The sequence below is a fragment of the Varroa destructor genome, unplaced genomic scaffold (genome assembly GCF_002443255.2).
Source record: "Varroa destructor unplaced genomic scaffold, Vdes_3.0 BEIS01000001.1, whole genome shotgun sequence".
Classification (NCBI taxonomy): domain Eukaryota; kingdom Metazoa; phylum Arthropoda; class Arachnida; order Mesostigmata; family Varroidae; genus Varroa; species Varroa destructor.
Genome location: NW_019211454.1, coordinates 20762580 through 20789766, shown reverse-complemented (window position 1 = coordinate 20789766; position 27187 = coordinate 20762580). Strand labels below are relative to the sequence as shown.

Below are 27187 nucleotides of genomic sequence, written 5' to 3'. Positions count from 1 at the left end.
CAATCATGAAGTTGGCGACCTTACGCCGTGTCTAGTAAGAAAAAACGTCATTACCTTACGAGGCCAGTGTATATTGCCTTACGGGGCGCAGTCGTTTCTGTTTATGTGGAAGTTGTAGCTTCGTAAACTGTCAAGCTCTAAGCTTCGACGCAACGCCTAGATATAGGCAAACTTCTGCAACGCACTCGCGAAATTTTCTCTATCTAACGTGACGAATGTCGAAACCTACGCGCAGAATCTAGTTGAAATTTTACATCCCGAGTTTTACTCTACAAGAGCATTTATTCAAAAATGTATGCGTTACAAAGGCAAAAATATCTTGAAAAACTGGACATGCTTTTGATAGCCGATGAAGAACGTCAACTTCATAAACTCAGCTGTTGCGCCAGTTCTCGGCTCCTACACTTTCATAAATCACTACTTGGAGATGTTTGCGTTTAGACGTACGATACGATGCACAGTTCCCTCTCTCGCCGCAGCGCGAAAAAAGGGTTCTCAATGCAATGCGATATCATTTAACAAGACTTTATAGTGCGGGAATTAACCCAGAGTCTTCCAAACATATGCAACAAGAATGCCACCGATCCAGGCAGGGTTTGGAATAACTGTTTCCAATTCCCCTTTGAATTTCCATTTTGATTAGATGCCTCCCTAATTAAAATACAGGGCCAAGCAAATCAGTCAAAACCATCCCGTGTGCAGACGACTTAGTGATACGTAGGTCGAACAGGTTCTAAGTACAGCAAGGTCTAGTTCGGCTCCACGTGAGAGTCGCAGATTTAGGCTTGACGATAAACCATACTAAGATGGAGGTGACGAGGTTTAGAAAGTAAGACAGAGGTTTACATAGGCAAGAAAAAACCTCGCCAAACTGCTTCTTGCCTGTACAAACCGGTTTTTCAGGTTACCTTCCTCCGCGAACGGTAGAAATGTTCCCACAGTGTTTGCTGTATGGGTGGTCAAGTCGCCTTATCACTTGCGTATCGTAACCGTTCCCAACTTGTTCGGCCTCGAGCTAGCCGCGATCAATTGAGTCTTTTTTCAAAAAAGCAATGGGACTAGACATAGTAAGCCGAAATAGACTCGCATATATTTTTGCTGCTTTGCCACTACCATACGAGCATCTACGTTGTCACTTTCGAGCTCTCAGTAGCGGAAGCCTTCAAGACGAAACTTAAGAACCGGAAGCAAAAATTCGATGAGAATTTTTTTACCCTGGGTGCGATGAGGAACAACGAGTGAAAAGGAACGAACTGGCCAAACACATATTGTCGCAACTCGCTTGGCCGTGCATGGGTTCCACTATAAACTCTGCAGGAAAGCAGGTTTCCACGAACAAATAGACGCTCCATATGCGGGAAAAATAATGCTAGATACATGCTGCCCGTTGCTCCTGCTCTTCCCGTTAGGACACCTGGCAAATTTCTCAAATTCACTTCTTAGAAATATCAAAATTAATTTTATAAATTCAACAACGTTGGTATAACCCATCTGACGTGAAGTGTTTTAAATGATTATATACGCCCTATTTGATATTGAGCTTTGTATTATTGACCAATATATATGAGGCTCTTAACTAGTGCCAGCAAAAATTAATAAACAAAATCTGATCGATTATTTAATATTATTAACTTGTTAACCTTATTATTGCATTAATTAAAGAGTCTGACCTAAGAACCCATTTAAATTATTTATTGAATTGAGGTGCTACCACAGCTTCTTGTTGTATGTTTCTATCTTCCTCTCTTCAATTATAATCATTAAGCAGTAGCATTTCAGGCTTCAATTCTGAATCGACCGTTGTGCTCTCTGTCCCTTTTTTTTGAATTCGACTTCTTTCCTCGCTAGCGGTCTCGTCTTTTGTCGCGATTCACTTTATTATGTCATTATTATATATTCCCTTTATAACCCGCCACGCTTTGAAAACCGAACTTCAAAATGCAAAAGTACCTTGACCACCCGCGAAAACAAAAAATACATTGAACCTCTCCTTACCGATGTCAGTAAAATTCATTATTTTTGGCCATTATACAATCTGCATCATCATTGGCGTCGCTGCGCGCGTTTCATGCACTCGTTGTTCAATTTCACCGCATGATTATACTTACTAGTAATAATTATCAGTATTTTTTTTTGTTTTTTGTATATTAGTCAGGTTTTTACGCTTTAATCATTTACTAGTTATTTTCTCGTCGTCGGTTTCACTCTATCCCTTTCATGGCTGTTATTGCACTAGTGTATTTAGACGGCAATGCTAATAAAGGTTTCTTTGTTTTAGTATTACGGCTCACATCAAACCGCATTCTACCCCTGAGTATGGTAATATCGTGTTTAACTTATTATATTAGTCACCTAAAGCATGCGCATGAACTCATTTGTTTTTTCGTATTTTTTAGACATATCCAACTTTTTATATAAAAATTACATCTCACTGCACCTTACCATGAAGATAATACTTGATAATTATTTTTAATGATAATTTTGAACAATGTTTAAAACAGCCGAGTTGGATCAGAGTGCCGAACCAGTATGCTGGCCCTTCGTGACAACAATGGCCATGTAGCACTGCAACATTTTTCGAGCTGTGACTGGTCATTAACATAACGCAAATCTGGCAACCAGCAGCGAGTGATATTTTCCAAAGCAGCAAAAGTAAAAATGCTGTTTGCCAACGACAAAAAATGGGTCTCCCGTCGGCATGCTATTTAAATTTGCATAAATGACAGCATTTATTTGCAATGGCTTGGGAATGATCAAAAGTCCATTATTGCTTTCCGGCTTTCGTAACAGGGCAAAATAAAAGAAAAAAAAACATGGTCTTCAGGCACGACCTACAATACGAAATTTGGTGGCCATCATCGTTGCTTGTTTTGCATGGGTATCACACTTCACAACTAATTATCTAGCCCAAAATCTCCACCCCGATCTCCGCTTTACCATTTACCACCAGAAAACATTGTTTATCCTAACATTTTTTATGTACTATCCATGTTGCCGTTTCAGGCTTTTCTTGAGTAAAACCTCTCCGTCCTTTATCATACTCCAAGCCCTGCTGCTTCACACCATTTTTCACATCGTATATTTTGTCATTTTTTTATCGTTCTCTATATTTTCGCTTATATTTATAAATATAATATAGTACCCCTTCCTATGTTAAGCCCATCTCCCATTGTTGTTGTTTTTGTTGTAGTGTGCATATATTAGTTAAAGCGCATTTGGGTGAGGGCACCCCATCACATTCCACGTCCTCTCCACGACAACCTCTTCTAATTTATGCAGATAAATTACTGCTATCGGTGCGTCGGTGTAATAATATCCATAACGACATATATGTGCCATCTTTCCTTAACTGTTTTCATGTTGCTTTTGTTCTTTTTACACTGCTTGGATCACTCGATCGCACAACCTATGCCATCATCATCATCGTCATCATCATCATCATCATCGTCATCATAATCATCGTCATCAGCGCCATTGTTAGTTAGCTAGCTAGCTTATTCATTAGGCTTCTGTTTTTTCTTTGCATCTCAGCTAGCCTTTCCGCTTTGAACATATTTGGCCGACAGCTGTTGACGATGGATCCGATGGGGACTACCTCAAGCGTCTACGACAGCCCTTTACACTTCGTCCTTTATAGAAATAGTTCTGAATAGAGCATGAATACGTATTCTATGCAGTATAGAGCAATCTACGGTCTGTTGTGGCCGTTGGCTGTGTCGAATGTTCATGAGCGGAGTTGACGGAGCCGGCGAGAGGCAGGCGAGTTCGTGGGGCATCCATGCTTCTCGGATGCTTTTCGTCCACTCACGTCGTTCTATATCCTCGTTTTGTCATAGCGGCGGCAGTGTCGCGCGCGGCCTCGACCGTCGACACTCCAAGAGACTGCCGATCCCTGACATCATATCATACGGCCGTCTTGCTAAACAGACGGGGCCAGGGCATTCTCGCTAGAAGTGCCTGCTGTCGGCAACAGAATTATTCATTGCAACTGCTTGACACGTTCTTATGATTTTAATGAAGTGTTCGCATTGGCTGCAATACGAGTCATTGATCTAGCAAAGCACGTAGCTCTGAGCGATCGTCTTTGATTCACCTTACGTTTCTGTGCCGCATCTAGCCTTACGGGTACTCCTTCAGTAGACAGGCTGACCACCTGGGGCCTTGATCGCATCCTATTGCCGATGGTAGTATCTAATATTACTTCAGTGTCCCCTGCTTGACTTGTGTTAAACGACAAAAATCAAGTTGTTAGGTTATCGCTTGAATTATAATAAATATATCTTATTGTTATCATCATAATCCTTTTTTTATGAAACACCTATAATAATCATCGTCATCATCCTCATTGGCCCCGGTAGCTAGCTCTTAGGGCCAAGCTCGGTAAGGCCTCATAACGGTTGATTTTTGGGCTGGTCGATTTCGCTTTAGAATACGGTAGGTACAGCGGTTGTAATACACAAAACAAAACAATATTTCATATATTTAGAAGAATACTGCTCCCACGGATATCATACCAACCACAGCCGGTGCGTCATTCCAAGTTCTAAAACCTTTGAAAAGTCCCCTACAAAAGAAACGTACAAACGCATATAAAAACAAAAAAATAAATATTTGATAGCATTATTAGCAGACAATCCAGTTTATAAAACGCTTTTTTAGGACATCGAAAAAATCAACTAACCATACAGGTCTGCCCTGCTTCCCAGTCAGTCCGAGCAGGTCGTATCGCGTATTATGAAATTTGTATTCGCCACATCCAATAAGAAATGTAAAGTGTACGCCCAAAGAACAGATTCGTATCGTCGTTGTTTTTGTCATTTGTATTTTTTCTCTGCTGCTCATCAATACGTAGGTATCCGACATGGGCATCGGCCACGTAGACGAGCAGTGTTTGTCATGTGAGGATGTTGTGCTGTTTATATTCAGTTGAATTAGAGAATGACAATTATGGGTGAATCCAAGTTGTCTTGGTGCATGATCTTAGTGCGTATCCTTCTTTGTTATCTCTCGGAGTGTTTACGATCTCTTAGTTTTCCTTGTACGTTTCCATTTGTTGTATGGGTTACATCGGAGTCAATCGTGGAAGTAGCAGCTATTATCATAATCAAAGTGGGTGTAGTGACTTCTCCAACTCAACGGAGTCTCAACAGAAAGCTAAAACGATTGCAGCAGTATTTCTCCATCTAGGTCTTGTCCCGCCTCTTTTGTCTATTTTTGTGCGGTTGCTACTGCTACTGGCGTCAAAAATAGAATACACAGACACACACGGGGACAATGCTTGCAGGTGAAATTGTCCTACCGCTACCGATACTTTCTTTCTTGAAGGTGATAGTCAGTGGTGGTGTTCGTGCTGCATATAGTCGAGGCTGGTTCTTTTTCATTTCTTTTTTCATGGCTGCTGTTGCTCAACAGCTGCCGGTATTTCATGTGTTGACCAGACCCTTGTGCTGCTTGAATTGTGCAGGCTTCTTTGAGTCGGGCAAACTTCACGGTAACGTAAGTTTTCCGACTCTTGCCGGTCACCTGCCGCCGGCCGCTCTCTATACTGGGGCTACTCTACCTAACAACCGGGGCTGTGTAGGTACCCTTCTACGAAACACTATCTCCAGCGCGAATTGTGATACTTGGCTGTCCAGAACCGGGACCGGCACGGATCGGTTTTGCTGTAAACAAACAACACGGTATAATTGAGAAGCAAATAAATAGTAATACTTATCGACCATTGGAAACAGTTTACCTCCAATACAAGCGGGCGGACCGTTAGAAAAACCGATCGTTTCTTGCCCCCGTGTTCAACTTCAAATTTTCATTTCAAAAATTCAAAATTATAGCTGCTTGTTATACTTAATGGCTAATAGTAGCACAAATATAATGCGACAAGCGCTCTTTCGGGATCACAATAACGATTTCTTTGCCTCACATGAACCGACTGAAGTTCATTTTGCTGGAACCTTACTGCTTGCTATCAATGGTAAGGGTCTGTATTAGTACATACCAATAAGTGCAACATGGTTTCTACGGGCCATGTTTTTCTGTCGGACAGCTTCTTTGATTCTGTCCACCTCTGTTTGGTATCTTTTACGATCTCGCATGGCAGATTCCTTAGCCTCTTTGAGGGCGGTTTCCAACGCCTTTACCCGTTCCATTGTCGCTCGAAGGCGTTTTTCAAGCTTTGGTAGCTCACAACGAAGATCGGCATTATCTCGTACGAGCTGTAAGACATCGTATTGCCAAGTGTTCCGTTAATATTGACATGGAGTATCAATATTCAGTGGGAAAAATTAATTAGTGATACGACAACGTTGAAATCTCTTGCTAAATGGATTTATTAATATGGTACGGAAGTAACATTGGTATCCAGTAACTTAAATATAAATATGCACATGTTTCATCTGGTAGTCTTCCCGCTGCCGCAGTTAAGCATTCAGTGCTTTAGACAGCTAGTTCTTCCGAGTGCAAGATATTCATCACCCTTCATTACTAAGTGTCTTGAAGGCCAACAGAATGCAAACACGCTATCAATTAACTTGTTAGTATAAAACTTATTAAAAGTAGCAATAAACTATCGTCTCTTGCTCCTCGAAGTTCACCGTACGGGGTACAATTCCACAAGCGACCTAAAATCCTTTATCGAAAAAAACGAATATCCATCTTACCAAGCGCGCAAGCAACGCTGATGGCAGTGCACGAACATTTTCGCACTCATCTAAGAAATATGAAAACGTGAGAGCGAGGAGGGAAAGCAATAATGCCAATCCAAACAGGCCTATATTCTATTCTGAAGTGTAGGTCATCCATTTGCTGAGTTTCCCAGTTTCTACTATGAAAGCTGAGTACATAGTATAGGACACTTAAGGTAGACTAAATCGAAGGACACGAACCTGTTTGTGAACCTTGGTTAGCTGATCCAGGTTATTTTCAAGGAAGGCGATTTTTTGTTTCTGAGCGGGTGAACCACCAGCATCTTGTTCACCATCTGAAGCTTCTATTACATTCGACTTCTTCACGCGGCTCTGCAGATCCTGTATTATGTAATAAGAGAGTCAACAAAAACACGTGAATTGATGAAAAACAAATCTATTTAGCGCTACTATCAAATCCTTTGGCAGCCATGGGTTGCAAGTCGAAAACAAACTGATTCATCTCTTTATGACCCAAGGAGAACTGAAAATTTCGAGAGAGACGCATACCAGTCGAGAGCCAGTAGTGGTCGCCAACTGGTATAGCGTGATCCACGTAGACCTTGTTTTATAATTACATATAATACAAAAGAAGGTTGACTGCGATGCCTTCAGTAGATGATTATTGCCTAACTGTCCAGTGATACAGAAGTGTGCTGTAATATTTGTCGTAATATATTAACGTAAGTTGACCTTTTTGCACAGCAAGGTACATCCACGCATAACTACATCGAAACACGGCATCAGTTACGTATATATCTAAGTTTTTCCAAAATAGTCTCCACAATGATAACAGGGATCTGATTATGGAGAACTAGAAATATCCTGCACTCTAAAAAAAATTAATTTTTCTGATTATTTTAAACATGGGGCTTCTAATAAAGCAGACGAACGTAACTGCTCTAGCTTAGGGAGGTAAATTGCTCGTCTAATCTAGAAGGCGACATATTCAACTTTCTCACAGAACGACGGTATGATGCGGTGGTTGCTACCTGAAAACCCTCCTAACTTCTATCTTTCAATGTTGAAATAGCAGATGTCAACATGAAAGGTGAATTTTAGCACAGTAGTAGATGGCCGAAAAATGTTCAGCCTATACATTATGATTACACGTTGGCTTCTATGCGTCAATAAAATTTTACTCCTGTTGACCAGTATGGGACATTGTACATGAAGGCCCTATTCCAACCATACGCGAATTTTAGTGCTTGGTAGGAAAAATGACTCAACGCGAATTATTTTGGCTGTGGTCCTTCCGAATTCGTAAGGGCCGCTTAAGCAACATATTATACTTCCGCGAATATTGACATCGGCGGCTACTCGATCGAAATAGAGCCGACCCTTTCTCGTCGGAAGGAGAGGTAGGTTGCATTGCAGAAGCCACTATAACTGGGAAGACCTCAGTTGTAGTTTACCGAAGAACATAACATCAACATTGAAAATGCTTTTCGAATTAGAGCAATTGTTCAGATTTTCGGTTAGTCTAGTTTAATTTTGGTTTCTCCACGAACAGCTACGAAGATCAAAACGCTTACGGGGTATTATTGGAGAAGTACCAAGTATCTCACCAATCAAGTGTCACGTATCGTTTCTTTCCTTCGCTCACACAGCGGTTGTCAAAAGCAAACGAGGTTAGCGCAGAGTCACTTGACCATTCGATATATGTAGCGCTGGTTAGTTTGCTATTATACCTCGTAAAGATTATTACCGCCAAGTTAATTCCGATACATCTAATTTTTCATGGTAAAAACGCTGCATAAATCACTCTTGTTGCTTAAAAAATTAAAGCTTGGTAATGAGTGCAATGTGTTTAAGGGCGTCCAGCGCGCTATTGGGCACGTTCAAGCTTAAATAACTTATATTCATGTTGCTCCAGGTTCCAACTTATATAGCTGTATGAGAAAAATAAGAGGCATTTTGTATTTCTTAATACCGTAAGGTCACTAAACGGCACTTCAGGTGCCTCGGTGAGAGCCACAGTTAAGTAGGTCTGCAGCTACAAGATGAATCCTTGACAGCTATGGCTTCGAAAATCACACATAAGGGCATAATATTAGACCTGAATAAATTTGATGCGGAAAGTATGCTTCTAACATAGCCAACGCTTAGATGTTCAAGCGGGTCGAAGGCCGTACTTTGCTACGATAAGCCCATAAGTAAGTTATTTTTACCTGAACGAAGAGCTTTCTAAGGTTGTGAAGTGTTTGTAGCTCCTTGGAGACGGTCTCCTCGAGACCCTTAAGATCCTGGCGAGCCTGTTCACGGCGCGCATTAAGCGACCTGAAAGAATATCTGACGTTGGCAAGTGTTTGTCAGTTTGCGGGCACATGCAAAACGACCAGGACCACAGAACAACGACGATCATTCAAGCAACTAAAAGTGACTGCTTAGAGGTGCAAACTGACCAGGTAGTAGGAAAATAACTAAGTAAGGCATCATAGGTAATGTGGAAAATATGGAAGTAACGAGTAGATTGAAATACATTTGACAATTAGTAAGGCCAACGAAAACAGCTATCGAATGAAATAAAGGTTGTCAGTTGCATCAAGTAGGCAGTAACTGATTTATGGTAAATCAGATTGCAGTCTGTGCAGCCAGGGATAGAAGCGTGTCAAGGACAAGCACTAACGTCTGCGTACAGGTTTTAGCATAATAATAAAGAACATTTAGTTTAACTGCATTTCAACGAAACTATGCTACCTTACAAGAACGTTTCAGTCGATCTGAGTGCTTTAATTTGGGCTAAAAATCGCTGGTGGCCCATAACGGTGTTGTTGGTAAGAACTGTGAGTAAATGTGTGCATTGTGCATACCACTATCTTATTGCTAGTGTTGTATGAAACCGATAGTTGAGAGTCGATGTCATACCATTGAAGACTCACGCCCATAAATACGGAAATTTAAATTCACGAAATAGGAAACTGCCATGTTGACCCAAATTTTTTCAGTTAATAAATAACGGTATATAAGTCAGCTTAAGTGAGCGGGCTTGAAACATGGTCATGCCGAGTGCACCGACACAGTGGCTAGACATGTACTCGGCAATAAAGAAGTGATACTGAGTAACATTTTGAAGAGTATTTCGAGGTTTGATTTATCTATTATTCTTATCATCGAATAAATATTTAAAACGGCGAAGGTCATTCAACGACTGGCAGCGATCGAACTCGTCGTGACATTATCACAGCATGCGTATTCTTTGGTATAACACGATCCATAGGATGCTAGGGGTTCGCTAATTAGTTCGAACCCCCTTGTTGTAGGAGATGCAGGATGCCGTTGCTCTTGGGACTTACTGTAATTCTTGCAGCTGTTTCGCCTTAGCTTGTTCCTCTTCGAGAAGCTTCTGGTGCTGTTCCTTAAGCGCTTCGTGCTCCAGCTTGAGCTTCTGCAGCTGATCCGAAGTGTTCCCGATCGTAATAAGGTGTTGACTGACCTCATCACGCAAAGCTGCGATCTGCTTTTGGTAGGATTCACGGTGCTTTTCAATCTGTTCTTCGAGAGCAGCCTTGATGTCGTCTGCGCTACCTAAAGATAAATTAAGTATAAGCTAATTACTGCACGGACCTGTACAGAAAGTGTCTAAAAGTTACTATTTTTTAACCTGTCGATTCAATGAAATTATATGCTTAATCCAAATCATAATGTAATACATAAAACAGTCAATATATTTCAAGAGTATTTACAACTCGCTGAAAACAAGGAACAGGCCAAATTTTTAATTTCTTACCCTTTGCCTTTTCTTTGGAGTGCATTTCTTCCGCCGCTTGTAGTTTGGACACTTCATCGTTTAGGCCATCAATCCTTTCTTCCAGCTCTCGCTTTTTGCCTTCTAACTCTTTGACGTGATCTTGCTGGCTCTTAAGCTTCGCCTCATGCTGCTGAATCAGTAGCTTCGCCTCTTGCAGCGCCTTGTCGTTATCCTCCATACGCTTATTCGTATCGCCTTGGCTATCCTCAAGTTCTTTACAACGTTGCGACATGGCCGAAATCTCCGACTTCATTTTAGTGACGTATAACCGAGCCATGGTGAATTCATCCTCGATACCTTTGCCGCTTTCAAGCGTGGGAACTTTAAGTTCTCCGACACGCATCACAAGCCCTATCTCACCAAGATCACGAAGCAAGCCTGCAAGAGCTTCGTCGATCTTCCTCTTCTGGTGATTAGAGAAATCTTTAAGCTGCTGTAGTTCATTCTGGAAAGTGGTCACTTGTTGACTCTTGGCTCCGATTTCGTCATTCAGTTGTTCAAGCTGTTTATTTTTCGAATCAGCTTCTTCGCTCTTCTGGTCGTAGTTGACTGCCAACTCCTCGAGAGCCTTTAGAACTTCTTCAACTTCCTCGCGCGAACGTAGGAACTGTCCCTGTAGTTCATTCATGTCCTGCTGCACCTGCTCTTTCTCCCGTCGAATGCTGTTCACGCTTTCCTCCTGTTCATTAAGTTGCTCGCGCAATTTTTCGATAAGAACACAATTCTGTGCAATCTCGTCATCTTTCTCATCAAGTTGTCTGTAGAAATCAGCGCGCTCGTCGGTCTGCAGCGGTTGTCCGGCAGCTACGAGTGCTTTTGTCTGCTCAATAATGTTTGTCGTTGAGGCGGCCATCTCAATCGCAACTTGTTCATCCTGTCCGACGCTTTCGCCACTGCGCCACTTCTGTAATTCCGCTTGTGCCAGGGCCAATTGACTGGCGAGTTTCGTTGACGTGTCTTTTTCCCTCATATAACGTCGCTTCCATTCCTCGGCCGTAAGTTCTTCGTTTACAACAACCACGTTCTTGATGGTCTTGGCTCTTCGGCCAAAATCCAATGTGGATCGTGATTCTTCTTCGTTAAAAGAAGCAGGTGAGATACAGATGATGATTGTGGTACGCGAATTACCTCCTAGTGATTGCTGCAGCACTCGGGTGAGTTTAGAGTCTCGGTACGGCACAAACGGCTTGCCGTCAGCAAGAGCAGAAATTACTTGACCTAGGGTCCGCAAGGGAATCAATAACACGATGTAACACATGGTCGTTGGTCCATTTATTAATACAAACATGTGTAATAAAATGTAAGTTACAGCATGCATAAATATATTATTGTTCTTTCGTTCTGAAATGTGTGATGCAAGGAACAAGAGAAACACAAACCGAGCACGTGTAGTGACTTATTGATGTTTTTAGCCTCGTCCAGGGTCGTTCCAGATGCTCCAGTCTTAGATACTTTTTCTGATCCAGCCAAATCGACGAGGTAAAGTCTGCCCGATAGTTTTCGTTCATCTTCAAATTCCTGTTTTATGTTGATCTGGAAGATCGCGTGCGATCGAGAAGAATGCTCGTTCATATTGGTGCCAGCAATGGCACGAATTGACTTACCCTCTTCGATGGTTATTAACAGCTCTTCTGCAGTTGCTACAAACCGTTCCGACGCTCCCTAGAAATATATACATTAAGACGAAAAGAACTGCATTATATTTAGGCGGTATATAAATTAATCGAGGGCTGTATGCTCTTAGACGCCATGTTATTTAGTTTAATTGATTCCTATATGATTAAACATACCAGTGCTGACAATTGTATAAAAAATTCATTTTTAACAAACCACTAATAGAACTGTATAATCTTAACTGGGTCACCGATAACTGTGATTCTGTAGACTAACCTTAACATAAGGCACTTTGTTGCTGTCCTCGTGCACGCTGAGATTGGTTTTTGAGCTATCGAGGAGGTCACGAATTTTATCAAGATGGATTTCGTAATACGAGACTGAGATGGTGATTACGGCGTCTTTATCCATGAGGTAGATGTGGTTAAAAATATCCTGCACAATTCGAGGAATAATGCCCTGCAAGTCCTGGTCTGCTAGAACGCCCTCCATCGTATGAGTCTTGCCAGAAGAGGTCATACCGTAGGCAAAAATTGTTCCATTGAAGCCATTAAGCACATCTAGATAACAAATGCCACAGTAAAAATTATATACATAGAGCACAAGTATGAAATCGATCCATCAAAACGACAACTTGGCAGTATCTCTATTTAATGTAATGCAGCTTCGGAATAATAATAAAAGGGGAAGGTTGGATAGGTAATTGCGTACTAGATAGAACAAGGTATATACTACTACAAACTGCTAAGATAAAATTTTCATCTAATGTAAATCTGAATTCGTAAGTAATAGCATGGACCTTAACGATAGAACATATGAAGAGCACGATTTGTGAGTTGAGTCTAAGGTTCAAAGTTAGAGTGCGCGTGTTTGCTGCTTAGAGGGCCGGCGTCCGAATTTGATCATGGACATTTTACTTGACTGAGAATTAGCGAGACAGCCACGCGCGATTCCAAACGCGCGTGGCTGCCAAAATCAATATCCTAATAATCTGTTCACTTACAATTAACAATTTCTCTCGCAGCGCCATTATACACCTGCTCCTGAGACGCAGACGGTTTGAATATTTTGTCAAACTGGTATGTTCGGCTCTGCAAAAAAGAACAAGTCCTTTTAGTTAAAGGTCACCCACTATAAACTCCATGAGACTATACAATAGAAAAATAAAATTAAAAAAATATAGTTACAGTGTCGTTTTCGGTTGCGACTTCCAAAAGCATAAGAAAACACTCTGATTACCCTTGGGCTTTAAACCGAACCATGCACGAATTTCTCCGAAAAATTGCACTAGTAAATTAGAAATGTCTCTTCATTCAATTCACCTAAAAACGTTTTCAGCTGCGAAGCAAATTCGTCATTCAACATGAAAGACAAACGCCAAACGGTTGCCGTGAACGAATACTATGGTTGAATGCCACTCCAATTATCTGTTACATTTCTTGCAGGCGAATACGCCTGTATGTCGATCGTAACGGTTAGATATATCCCACTTCGTTATCCTTTTTTTGTGCAAACCATATGGTCTACAGCTTATAGCAAAGGCTATCCACTCATCTAGAATTCAACTTCAAATAAACTGTAAATACATATACTGCACTTTATGTAGTTTGTTTTAAAATAAATTGACGTGGTTTTAATTTTGTGTTTTTATAACATAACTTGTTCTCGTTACTTGTTACTTCAGAATATCTCAGCTCATTGTCACTAACTTGCTTCTATCGATACGAAAAACTATACTGCTTTTGTGTTGGGGCACATATGGGTAAGGTACAGCTTACGTTCTATCGTGTCAGTATTATAGCCCCTGCAACAAGCCTACTTCGCAAAAAAGTATACGGGTGTCTGTCCGTATCTCATACTTTTCGCTGGTTAGTGGACTTCAAAACTGGCAAAGCAACAATATGGTAAGAGTCGCGCTGAAATTCATCTTCAAGAGAACGAAACGTTTGTGTACACATCGATTAATCCACTAGCTTCAAACAGTAATAATAGTGTTTCTTTTATTTATTTTTTGCTTGTTTTATACTGTTACAATCAAATAAAGGTCTCCGGAACACCGTTGGCATCACATCAAGTATATTATTACAACATCAAAGCGTGTATACAAGATAACAGCTTATTAAGCCAAATCATCTTACGGGGCGCAAACTCACAGAACTGGAACCTTGTTTACTAAGACCAGCATGTGCATCCAGTTTGACCACTCTGTTCGTTAGTCAGGAACAACTAGTTCGTATAATTTAGTAGATACTAAGCAAATTAGAACATTTTTATTAATATAGCAAAACTTGACCGGCTATCAAAGGTTATATGTTTATTATAATACGATTTAATCGATATAATCGCTGTGATTTTCACAACATATTTACAGCACAAGATCTCAGTATTCGAATTGGTTCCGTAGCAGCTGATGTCTGTACAAACTTTCGACAAAGTGGGCCCGAGAGCTCTTGAATTTTCATTTTAAAAATTGAATTTAATAGCAAAGGCAAAGGTGACCTATAGTATTTCGTCGTTTGACTTTGTTTTTAGTTTCGGAAGTGAAGTAAAGTATTTTGTACAAAGGCACAAAATATATCTCAGTGGCGGCCTCGCCACTTTTACCGGTACTTCAAGAAATTGTTCTTTTTAGCTAGGAACAGTTGAAAACGAAACAGCTGCTATTATTTTCTCAAATGTTATGCCCTGACCTGTAGGTAGACATTAACGAACACATTAGTGAATGCTACCTGGTTGACTTCAAATCTCAAAGCAGTGTCCTTCAATGGACTCTGATACGTCAGGATCATATTTGTTAAATATGTGCTCCATCTCCTTCAAGTTCTTTATTGATTAGCGCTATGGACTAGCAAGGAAAATCGCTGATGGGTGCCTTTGAGCCAGACTGTATTTTATCCGCAAATATCATACTGGATGACATAGAGTTAAGGCTCTTACTGTTTTGTAAACTGCGCAAATAAAATAAAATAATTTTTAATTACTTACGGCCAGTATGCTTGTCTCAGCTATGGACTAACAGTATAAGTAGACGGACAAAGCAATCATGTTCCAGTATGTTAGACGTTCACTGTTCGAGCCTATAACCTGCTAAACGAAAGGTCCGGTCCCTTAGAGTATTGCCTTTTTATTTTAGGACAAAAACCCATGATCTGTCTTTGTCCGTCATATGTGTAAACATACAACTAGTTAAATTACGTAATTGAAATTTCTAAAAATTTTGTAAGCACTAAACTTGTAAAAACGCTAAGCATAATATATTATTGTTATAGAAGGCATGGCAATTCGTTCAAAGTCGTATATATTAATTATGCTTCTCCAGTCCAGTGCAACGTACTCAAGACTCAAGCCAAGACAAATTACATCTCTAGTACGTAAAATATAACTAATCAAAACGGTGACACTAGAATACTACCTGTAAGTAATGTTTTACTTATAGGTTTGTCTTGTCAAGTTCTTTAGATAGATCCAGATACATGGAACAATTAAGTACTGGTAGCGATTTACGTGTAGCTTTTAGGAAAGATAGTTGAATATAATAAGAGATATAATAGACACTAATGCTGCCTAGAATTTGTCCTTGTGATAAAGAGGCAGCTGTGTCCTGTTGCTAAGCGCCAACGCTTTCAGATCAGAACTTCGTTGACCACTTTGCCCATCGCTACCAGCGCAGGCTGATCAGCGGCAAAAAGCACGACACGACGACGACGACAGTAGCGGCAGTGACCATATGGCAGTCATCTATCGCCAACAGTGGACCGACACAACGGCTGTCTACGCCTCAGTACCGATATCATAGCCTCTGTAACCGTCCGCCGAATGCCTCTTGATTGCATTGGTACATTGGACCCATCGGACCTTTTTCTGAGCATTGGGTCCGGCGGGTGGTTAACGGACAGGGGTACACAATGAAGCGGCGCCTGATGCATGGACGTTATATAGCACTCGATTTTAGTTGTCGAATACACGTACACCCTGGCAAGCCATCGACCACGCCCCAGTGACGGCCGCGGCGATAGCAGTAGTAAGCAAGCCAGAACTCATCCCGGGTAGCTGATGCTGTAGACAAGAAGCATCCAGTAAGCAATGCTATATTATAGTATGACTATTTACTGGAGCTGTTATTACTACTGCCTAAGTTTCGTCGTTGTTTAGTTTTATCGGATTTAATCGACAAGCAAAGCATATCAGCCGGACCATTCTGTACAGATCGCATAAACGAATCAGGTATCACCTACCATAATAAAAGCATTCGTAAGAATTTAGTAAATAAAGATAGGCTTCTCTGGGGATCAACCTCGTGTCTTTGTGTTGCTTTGTATTTATGACAATTTACTATAACGAAGAAATGAGGCCCTCTCGATTTTCGTCGACAGGCCAGTAAAGGTCGAGCTTATTTGGAGCAACACATTTAGCGAATTGGTTCAGTTGTAGTTTAACATCCAATTTACATATCGACTCCTAACGGTTTCAATCAAGATTTGAGACGATGACTTAATAAATCGGGAGTTGTGAATTGACTAGGCTCCGCCGTATGATTTTTCTTGAACTTCGTACATAGATAGAGACGTAATACTTATGCTGTCTAGGTAATACTTATGCTGTCTAGGTAAGTGCGTAATTATTCCGATGAGGAGAACACAAATGATGCAGCGGTTGTTTCCATTAGCAGATGATCCATGATCGCAATAACAACAACAAGACCCTAAACACATTACAACACTATCAAGCAAATAGGAATAACGATATAATCGACTAGACACTTGAAGGGCAACGGTTGGCGGTGACGGTACCTCAGTCTAGATAAACGGAAATCATCTATACACGTGACTGTTATATTAGGAAGCGTTATGTTGTATATATAATTAATGTATTGTAAAGACTATACAAAGGTGTACACAGATGCGAACCAGTGCTTTCCAATTAAGCTTAGGAACACTTGTCGAAATAGTATAAAATTTTAGAGAAGCTTTCCCCATCTGAAGGGATACTCAGCATTTGCAGTACCGGACGAAAAACTCCGGGGCTTTGTTTAGGTGTAAACCAGGGAAATTTTATAAGAAAATGACACTTTTTATATTTTATTGTGGCGAGCGCGTCGCAGTAACTTACCGCTCAGCCTGCACTCATATACACACATGTTTCGTGCTGTTCATCGAACATCTTTGTCTGAAACAGGTATTTCACGGATAGAATCTATGTAAAAGTCGTACAAAGTTATAAAACGCGATCCAGAGCAGAAAATAAACGAAACATGTATGAGTATTAAGGTAGCACAATTTTCTTCCCATAATCAAAGCATTAGTGGGGTGAATGGCCTAGCAGCTCTTATGGCTTTGGATACGTAAAACGACATGGTCTCGGCTTCTTTGTGGTATCAATACTAAATCCTTGTTAAAAGATTACTTAGTTTTTTTTTCTATTCTAACATTTTGTGATGCAATATATAATGATCGCCGTTCTAAGTGGTTCAAACCCCATATACAAACGTATGCATATTTTCTTATCAAAAACACAAGAAGTACAATACAAGAACAGAAGCTTAAATATATCATCTTCTACTTATTTCTTAATATAGAACACAATAAAGGTAAACCTCGTTACGTAGAAGGCCCTCGAATAGAATGTATATACGATCACAAATAGGAGCTATACGCCTATGACACCATTTAAGCATTTGGTCAACGTTTTCAGATTTAATAAATCAGATGAAATGACGAGTTCACGGTTCAGTGTTATGCAGCTGGCTCCAGCAATAACTATTTTTATGGGAATGTCGTCGCACAATGTTTTATGGCCAAATATGATGTCCTTTTGATTAATTATTAATGCGAAATTCTTTGTACCTAGTGTCTTTTAAGCGTAATTATTTTGTATATCGAAGCATTGTTATTGCATCAGCGTCTTCTAGATTAGCATGTAGATTGTTCTACTATCTCAGGCACCAATTATACAAAGTAGTGCACATTTATCTCTTGGCAAGAGATACCTTCACGTACTATGTTCACTATTTGATCAAGTAGAACTATATTTTCAACTGAGAATCAAAAAGTTTTAACATTCATCGAGCTTTGAATGTCAGCTGTCACCGTATATGTACTAATTACCTGTAGCAACGAATATTCGTGAATTGTACGAATTTATGCATTAATCACACGGGTACAAACCATACATATACACCAATAATTTAATGAATCCATCACCTAAACAAGCGATGAACGCAAAGGAAAATCATTTCCTCAAGGCTCTCCTAATCGTAATAAAATTAAAAATATTGACGACCACTTCTGCTGCTGACGATTGGTGATATCCGCCATTGGCTGCATGGCGCTTTGAACTGTTCTAGGTTTTGAAATCTCAGTCCTGTATAAAGTATTCTGAATGCATTCTAATAAGTTCTCTTATTATGCTTCGAGTGGCTTATAATTATTATTGAGTACCGGACAATATGGCATAGGCAAAACAATGATTTGCTAACAATAACTAGTATATCTCAAGAGTTTTGAATACATTGAGAAATGTGTAGACTTTACCAGAATAGAAATTAACTAACATATTTAACGACGTATTTGTAAATCTGCTATCCCAAAAAAAAAGATCGAATTAAACATTTGAAAGCTAATAGCTTCCCACCCATTGCGACACTTAACTTGAGAGTATTTCTATAATTCATTCATTTGTATCATGCTGTATCAGACTTGCCCGAATCAATTCCAGTTGGCCAATTTTAAGACATAATTTAGAGAGCAGCTAAATCACAAAAGTCTGAATACACAGAAGCGCCGTCATCGTCCAAAGCCGTATAATGGACGCGCTAGTTGGGCAACGAAGGGCTACAAGATAGTGCGGTGGGCTGTGAAGGTCTGCTTTTGCAGCGACACTAAAATCAACGGTTCATGCCTGGCACGCAAAACAGGGTAAGTCGGCAAGACTGTGATGCTACTGCTACCAGCGGTAAGACGACACGCAAGAGCAACGAGGCGGAACAGATACAGAGCGCGGGCTCTGCGTAGGAGCTCAAAAGGTGCAACGGCAACAGCAGCAGAAAAAGAAGATGAAGGCGACTTGTGGGCGGCTTGGTGAGGGGGACATCAGAACCCGGCGCCAAATGCAAACTAACCCAAGCATGTCTACGGTATTGTTTACCGCCTGCTACCTCAGAAGCACTGGTACCCAGGATTTTCGGCGTTTTGAAAGCACCCCGTGATGACGCTGATCGTAGTGATAGCGCAGTCGCAACCGCTGCTGCGACCACATAAAGAAAGAAATTTGACTGACAACACGCAACCGGTACCATCGTTGAAGCATTGCCATTGTTTTCATCGTTCCAATACTACGATGGTAACGCCGACGACGACTGCCAACGGTGCTAGCTGTCTGGGTGATCATATAAGAACAAGATTTAGAAAGAGAGAGGAAGAGAAGAGGAGCCAGAGAAAAAGTTGTTGTCGTTATGCCTACGAGACCAGACGACCAAGAAAAAAGAAGTGCAACTTAAAACGTTACTCGTTCGTATTACTGTAAATGGTTTTCACTTCTTTCGGAATTTGATTGAGATATATTAGACGTACTTTCAAATTACCGATGAACCTATTCAACACATGCACGCTCGGGCTGAGCTATGCTAGGTACATATGTTCGACTTGTCGCCTAGTAGGAAGCCCATCAACTCACTAATAAACGTCCTTTATTAACATGAAACGAGCTAGCTCGAACAATGCGAATGTCACTCGCCTTCAGTGTTTACAGGTGGCTACAGCTTACGAACTGTCATTGTCATATCAACTGCCGAACGTACATGACAAATACTAGCATGCTGTCTTTTTTGGCAAAGGCTGGGTTGAAGAAAAATGCGCTCAAACTCCTTAGTAAACGATGTGCGCGACAAGCACACGCCCATAGATGTTGTCGACATTAATACAGGTTGATAAGATCAGATAATAGATCAATAATAACGATAATAGTAACAGTGTGAGAGTTCTTTCCGTGAGTCAATCGAAAGTGAACTTTCCCTCCCTTTTCCATTCTCGAGAGTATCAGCGGCTTGTTGTATTGCTACATTCTTGTAATACCATAGGATAATAATATCACGGAACCAAAATGACATGTCTCTTCCTAATGCTTCGTTCATCGAAAGCGAAAAACGAAAGCAATGGTATATTAGCTGCCTTCATTAATGCAATAAAAAGTTTTTTTTTTTTTTTTTTTAATATCTCCCATTCGTTATGATCAGTACGTGCTTTAATATAATTACGAGCCTCATTCGACCTCATTTCTTCGGCTACTCCTATTCATAACTCTTTACTCCTAAAAAAGGAAATACCAGTAAATCTGATGAAATTAAGCGTAGCTCAGAACATGAAAGTAGAGATGATGCGAAGTAGCTCCGCGTTTTCTTGAGAAGTAATTCGACAATATATTTACTTCGTTGATACGTTTGTACGAACACGTTTAAATATGTAAATATTTCGATTAGTAAATGTTCAATGTCGATTTTATTTGCAAGATATAAATTTTACAAGTAAATGACAAGCAAAAGTGCTCTTGGAGAATCATGCTAACGTATGAATGATAGTAAAAACTTAACTGGGAGAACCTTTACTTTCTGAAGAGCTTCTAGTGCTCCATACTGAATCAACATTACGGCTGCAGCAGCACGACGGAATGAAGTTGCTTGGACATGAGGAAAGAAAACGGCAACTCAGGTAACAACTGCGCGAGCGCTTCACCAGATTCGTCACTCCCAGCAACAGTTTATGAAGAAAGAGGCCACCCAGCAGCGACTAGCCTCTCCATTTTGCTAAAACCACCCAAAAGTGGTTTACTTGTAAAACGCCCCAGAACGATGATATCTTCAAGCGCCTATCATGACGTCCATATACGTACGGACGTGAACCCTTTGATGCAGACAATTTGCCTCCGGCTACTTCGACCATCGTGAGATCATCATGTCAACTAGTTTTTCTTTTTTGTTTCGAACCTTTTATCCCGTACTACCGATAACTACTGCTTCAGGTTGGTGCTCTACTGTCAACCATCTAATCCACCCTATTCTACAGTTTATTATGACTACTATGACGGTAAAGGGTAACACCAGACGTATTTTGACCACTTGTGTCACTATCAAATAGAGAATAACAATAATATGAACTACTGTCTCCACATATATATGCATGTTATCCTAATGAAAAGTAGGATAAGTGACGCAAATCAAACAGCCTCACTCAGTAGGTTAAACTTAAAACATTTCTCAACTCCGGCAGTTCGGTGAGGAATCCAGCGTCATGAAGTGATACAACCTAAGCAGGGCATAGGTTGTAGTAGTGCATGATTTTCGTTGTTATTTTCTGATGATATACCTACACGGCAGACAAAGGACTTGCCCTGATGGACTGCAGTTTAGAAAGGATCATTCAATTTAGCTAGCTACTTACTTACTTTATTTACTTAAGTTACTAGTTTGGTCATGCGGATTTGTAACGTTCAAGTCGGAACGTTTTACAAATCTAAGGTAAATTCAAATACGAGTAATGATTTTAGAGTCTTATATAACTTTGCGAATCCGCTAGGCTCTTCTTCTCAGTATTCTATCAATACTCTATTTTGCCACTCGTGTTTAGACATATGCGAACGTGTATTTGTTGTAGATCGAATGCAACCCTTCGAGTTCACCTTCTGTCACCGGTGTCGTAGGGATGTACGGTGTGCATATTTTTTAATTGATGAGTCAGTCAATCATGAGTGGCCCCTATCTGGCAATCCTCTTTAATAGGAACAGCTATTCTCTTTCATTTTTGCGCAGGTAGCTAGTGAGAATGGGTTCTACTAATTCTACTAATATATTTGCAGTAGATAGAACGAAGCTGAGCTATAACTAGAAACTTCCGAACCTAGACCACAAAGTGTCTTTAAGAGTAGCTGGCAAATTGTTTACCCACTAATCTATGACGGCGATAAACTTTTAGCTCGGGCACCGAAAGCTGGATGCTTTGAAATTATAAGTCAACTTATATACAATGCAATTGTTTATGTTAGGCAGTGTCATGCTAGAAGTTATATTAGGAGCAGATTTAAATGCAAGTTTGACATAAGGTTTTTCAACATGCCAAAAGTCCACGAATCGGTGGCACATTTGCGCGTTTTAAGAGTTACTGCCCTGGAGTTTACGACCATGACGCAAATAGTTCAAGCGTCATGTTTTAAGCTCCTGCGACACTGCCCACTTCAAAACGGAGTCGCTTGTTTCTCTTTTGCTTTAACAACGAATTATATGCTATATATAGACTCCCTGACGAACACACACACACACATTTACCGATTTGGTCAAATAAAACCACAGCTTAGGTAACAGAGGGCCAAGGATTTTTTAAAATATTTCTTTAAAAGCAGATTTCCATAGATTTCCTTCGAAATCCTCTTGTCTATATATATATATATATACATATATATATATATAACCGAGAGGATGCTGCACCTAAAGTTGACCTGATATATCAGATGAAAAATGCTGGATTAAATAACATGAAGATCTTCTTAACATTACCGAGCAGTATGTTCTAGAGAATAGTTTATTTTTCGTTCCCGACAGTATGCATTAATATAGAGCATAAAACGACGCTTTAGAAATAATAGCAAGGATTTTCGAGGTACCGCTAATACCTTTTATCCAGTTTCAGGTACCCCTTCAGTAGCAGTTTGCCCTGTCTTAAAATACGTGGTTTCTCGTCTGATCTACACCAGTTTATTTTACTGATAAAGACCTTAACTATTATATCAGTGACTCAGCGAAGTGACCCATAGACACCCTCGATAAGATGAGCCCGCATGCTTTACTCATAAAGCATAAACCTTAGTAATATTGTTTGTAAAACTAATTTTACTTTATAGCAACAATAACGTAATATAATAATGAACGTGTAATACGTGTTTTGTTTTTCTGCAATAATTGTTATCTATATAATAAATAGTCACATCATTTTGTGACAGTTCCTGTTTTATAAATAGCCAAAGGGTACTGGTGATGAATGCTTTATGATGATATGTCCCGATTATCGTCTCGAAATTCCCGTGTCGTCTCCTTTTGTTATTTGTTGTTGGTTGTTAGCTGTAAACATGACTGGCTTTATCGTGTTCTTTGTCCACTTTTACATTCGTCTTGGCTTGTTTTCTGGCTTATATAGGTAGTCTAGTGTTGATGCTGAGGAACCGCGTTTAAGAGATGAATACTGAAAAATCTCTGTCCGTGAGTGCGACATTCGTATAGAAATTTACCACTGCAATACGCATTGTGTTTTATTAGCATAAAGCTCACGAAAAATGCAGGCGTTAGTCAATGAACTGAGGCTGTATATGTGGCTGTAACTGCTAGAGTAAAAAAGATTATAGCAGCGATGTGGTATACGATTTGTTTCGACCGCAACCACAGCAATTTGTCAACATGTACGGCAGGAACAACGGCACCAACGATTTAACCACAGCATAAAACGCAGTTATCTCAGCGGTCCCACAGGGATACGATGCAACTAACTACGACGCCCACAACGATAACTGGACATACACGTAGTATACAGCGTATACCGGGTGTTCTAGCATAGCAATGAAAACTCACGATATGGGCCCATCCGATTACTTATGAAAGCCTCATAAAACTATCCCGTCACGAGGTAAATCTATTTCAGAACCCCTTATTTAGCTGTTCATGGCCTATGTAAGTAGTAACAGTACCTTTCTCGCACTAACAACCACGCCGTACAGATACTAAATTTATAAATTGGTATATTCTAATCGTTAAGCCGTAGTCGGTTTACACGTCGACCGGATTTTTTCATTCTGAAGCTCGTTCCAAGTGTATTCGTGCCCGACATTATTCTAGAGCAATAGCTTTCTTCCATGTAAATCAGAGGGTCATTGTAATCACAAATAACATTATCATCAACACGGCTGAAACCTAGCAGCTTGTATATTTTGACATCTCACCAAGTCTGGTCAACCATAAGCCACTCTACTGGAAGTGAAGCACACTCAAAGTATAGAGGATGTTCGTCGCTTTTCATTTTTATTGGTGATTTCGATGTTTGTATCTGTCGACGTGTTGTTGAAGTTTCCCGCTTATGACTACTATTGGTTTTGATGCGAAGCTATCGCCATTAAGGAGATCAGTAAGTGCCCAGCATGAACAGTTCTTAGGATTGCAGTCGTTCGAATAACTATTCAGACCATATCATTCAGTTAACTACCTAAGGAGTCGTTGAGAAAACTTTTGCCGGGGTCGTCACTTAGGCCGTCATTCCTGTACCGGTTCTCCCCTGCCAGATTTGTCTTCATGCGTAATTTTCTCTACTTGAAACCTGTAAACAAAAGGTTCGGTTTCGTTTGGCACGGAAGCGCTCGCCATTCGTGTTACGTTTCTAACCGGCGGGTCAAATACTCACATTGAGGCTAATCTGACCTTCATTATCGTCATGGAATTTAACGACGAATTTCGACTCTTTGCTTTTTTCGATGTCGTTGAGCGGCCGCACTCTGCACACGACGCGGATATTGCAGTCCTCTCCGGGATTGGAGCCCGGCAGGGCCCCCAGCGCCGATACATTCATCGTCTAGATAGTTCTTTCTACACGACGCGGTGGAGGCGACGGCTAAAGGCAGACCAAGTGGACGACCGCACTTCCTCGAACTCCGTTCGAAGTCAACGCTAAAGAATCGATCGGCTTAGCTCCTGTCGACCCAACTATCGACCGCTAGTGATTATTGCGCCGGTTGTCGTCAACACCCAGGGCTGCCCGAACACTTCGGCCGCCGCCGTACTACTACCACTAGCACGAGATGAGCAACACTGTGCTGACTGACGGGAACCTGCATGCAGCACGCCGCTCCTATTTGCACCTACTGCTTTTAAGTCAGTTCGGCCGACCTGATTATTACACGAACAGAGATACAGACATCGAGCAGCTCAGCAGCAGCCTCGAACAAACCAAACACTACTTTGACTTCTAGTACTGGTAGAACTATTGCTTCTTCTATTTCGCGGTTCTACTGCTATTGGTACTGCGACAAAAAGCGTACACACTGCATCACCCTCACTGCACGACGCTGACGTTGGCTTCCTCTATGACGGTCGATGCTATAGAGCACGCAGCACAATAAATAGATTCATATACAACTGCTGTCTCGCCAGCAGCAGCAGCAGCAGCAGCAGCAGCAGCAACGGTAGTCGAGCAAGCACGACTGCTGCTGCTGACGACGGCAATTGCAACCACGACTCGAGCCACCGACCTCAAAATCCTGTTGCCGCCACCACAGGCCCGCGTACAACAACGACGAAACACCCACAGCCGTGTACAGCTCCTACTGATACTATGCCACCAGTCCAGTCAAAGCATCGTCACTCGCTCACCAGCTTACTTTTGGAGTTGTTGCAGCGGAAAGACCTCTACTAGTAACGCTGGATCGCCGCTAGCTGACTGCTGCTGTGATCGGTCAGTTGGTGTGTGATGCTGTCTTGCGCCGCGTCGAAATATGCCAAGTGTATATGCCCACACTGTCTGCCTGTGATAATGATTCCCTGATGAAAACCGTTGGTCCCTTGCTCCTGCAGATGTTCCCGTCGCTAGTACTCGGGTGGGGTTGTTTTCGTCGGATTGCCCGACCGCCGATGCGACTGCTTTCGTTCTAGCAGCCGATCGTCTTATTAGAGAACAGCATAACAGCATGGCGGCGGCAGCGACTGTTGGCCCGCTGAACGGATGGACGCATATGTCGTCCCCACTGTGATAATAACCAGCGCTTCATATTTTCCGGAACACAGCAAAAGACAGCGTTTAACGGCGGGTCTTTTCGAAATGTGCAGCCATTTCGGTAAACCAATGCATAGAAGATTTCCCCGTATTTCTGAGAGTGTGAAGGGCATATCTTCATGACCCCACAGAATGCTATACTATCATCTTACTTGCATTATACACACCTGTCTATGTTTCGAGTTATGTTTGGTACCGCAATTCGGCGTTCTATTAGATGGCTGACCCCCCACCACGAAGCGACGTGTACTTATGCCCGGATTCGAACCCAGATCGCATCGTGTTTATAAGATTAACAGGCAAATACGTTATCCACTAGATTATCACACGCTGTACGTCAATCGAGCTTCGACATTTTCAGTAGAAACTGAGCGTCAGTTCAAAAACTGGAAGGCATCTGGGCATTCAACCTAAGGCCTAAATGTTAGGAGTTCAGTCATCTACCAGGCCGAGAAGCCCTTAAATATCTGTAGTACTTCTCGGCTTAACTTATCTATTTACCATTGGCGCAGAGAATGACGCATATTAATTATTATTAAATGAGCATTCAACTAAGAAATTTACTATTAATTTAAAAAATACAATGGTAAACAATGAATATAGTAGTAAATATAGTGACGAGCGCAATAGGACTCGTAGATCCTAACAGTGATAATAGTACTAAATCACGAATACTCGACAAGGTATTACTTTTACCGGACCAGTAATGAATACTATAGTAGATAAGGATAATTAGACTGCGACTCCAAGCGATTAAAAGAGGTATAGAGAATATGAAGTATGGTCACGGGTATTCAGCAAAAAAAGTTTATGCGGAAATTTTTTTAACAGAATATAGAATGAGTAGGGTGTAACACATTGACAATTATAAATCGAAAATAAAAATACAGTGGCGTCATTTTTAACGGTTTTTTTTTCTAGCTAAGATTGGTTCTCGATCGAACAATTTCTATGTTATGTTTCCGCGAGATTTTTTGTCTTGGGTATAACGCAAAAACGTTAATATTTAAAAAAACGGTAAATTTACTGTTGTCCCAACCTAACATATACCGCTATAAGCTGAATATATAATTAAGTCACTTCTAAATTTTATACGTCGTAGAATTTGATTAAAGAAAGCCCCACTTCCAAACTACTTCGTGCGGTCTTCATTTATGCGAAAGTTGTCTCCCACTGCTTTTTAATGATAACAGCAGTATCGCTAGAGAAGCATTTTTAAATCGCTATCGAAGGAAATGCACGAGACATATGATACATGACAACTGCTCAACACATCACGTAGGAACATTTGAGCCATTACGTGCAATTCAAGTATCTGCTTCTGCTTCCGTTCCGGAGGGACGTAGATG

At 40.9% G+C, this 27187-nt stretch overlaps 1 protein-coding gene across 7 annotated transcripts; it reads right to left on the bottom strand.

Annotated features, from left to right (window-relative positions):
• Nucleotides 1–1671: 1671 nt before the first annotated feature.
• Khc (kinesin heavy chain) lies at nucleotides 1672–25915 on the bottom strand. 7 transcript variants are annotated; one of them, XR_002670484.2, is made up of 12 exons: nucleotides 24474–25915; nucleotides 13049–13136; nucleotides 12322–12605; nucleotides 11811–12093; nucleotides 10411–11649; nucleotides 9977–10208; nucleotides 8852–8972; nucleotides 6882–7022; nucleotides 5996–6212; nucleotides 4682–5663; nucleotides 4515–4564; nucleotides 1672–4220 (listed from the first exon to the last, which is right to left on the bottom strand). XR_002670484.2 is itself a non-coding variant. In XM_022789069.2 (10 exons), exons 1-10 carry the CDS (start codon nucleotides 24636–24638, stop codon nucleotides 5590–5592), a joined length of 2844 nt encoding a protein of 947 aa, XP_022644804.1. In that variant the 5' UTR covers nucleotides 24639–25915; the 3' UTR covers nucleotides 1672–5589. The 7 variants fall into 7 exon arrangements, 3 of the variants coding, with proteins under 3 accessions (XP_022644804.1, XP_022644805.1, XP_022644807.1); XR_002670482.2 differs by having other exon boundaries at nucleotides 4515–5663; XR_002670483.2 differs by having other exon boundaries at nucleotides 1672–4564.
• Between the last annotated feature and the right edge of the window lie 1272 nt (nucleotides 25916–27187).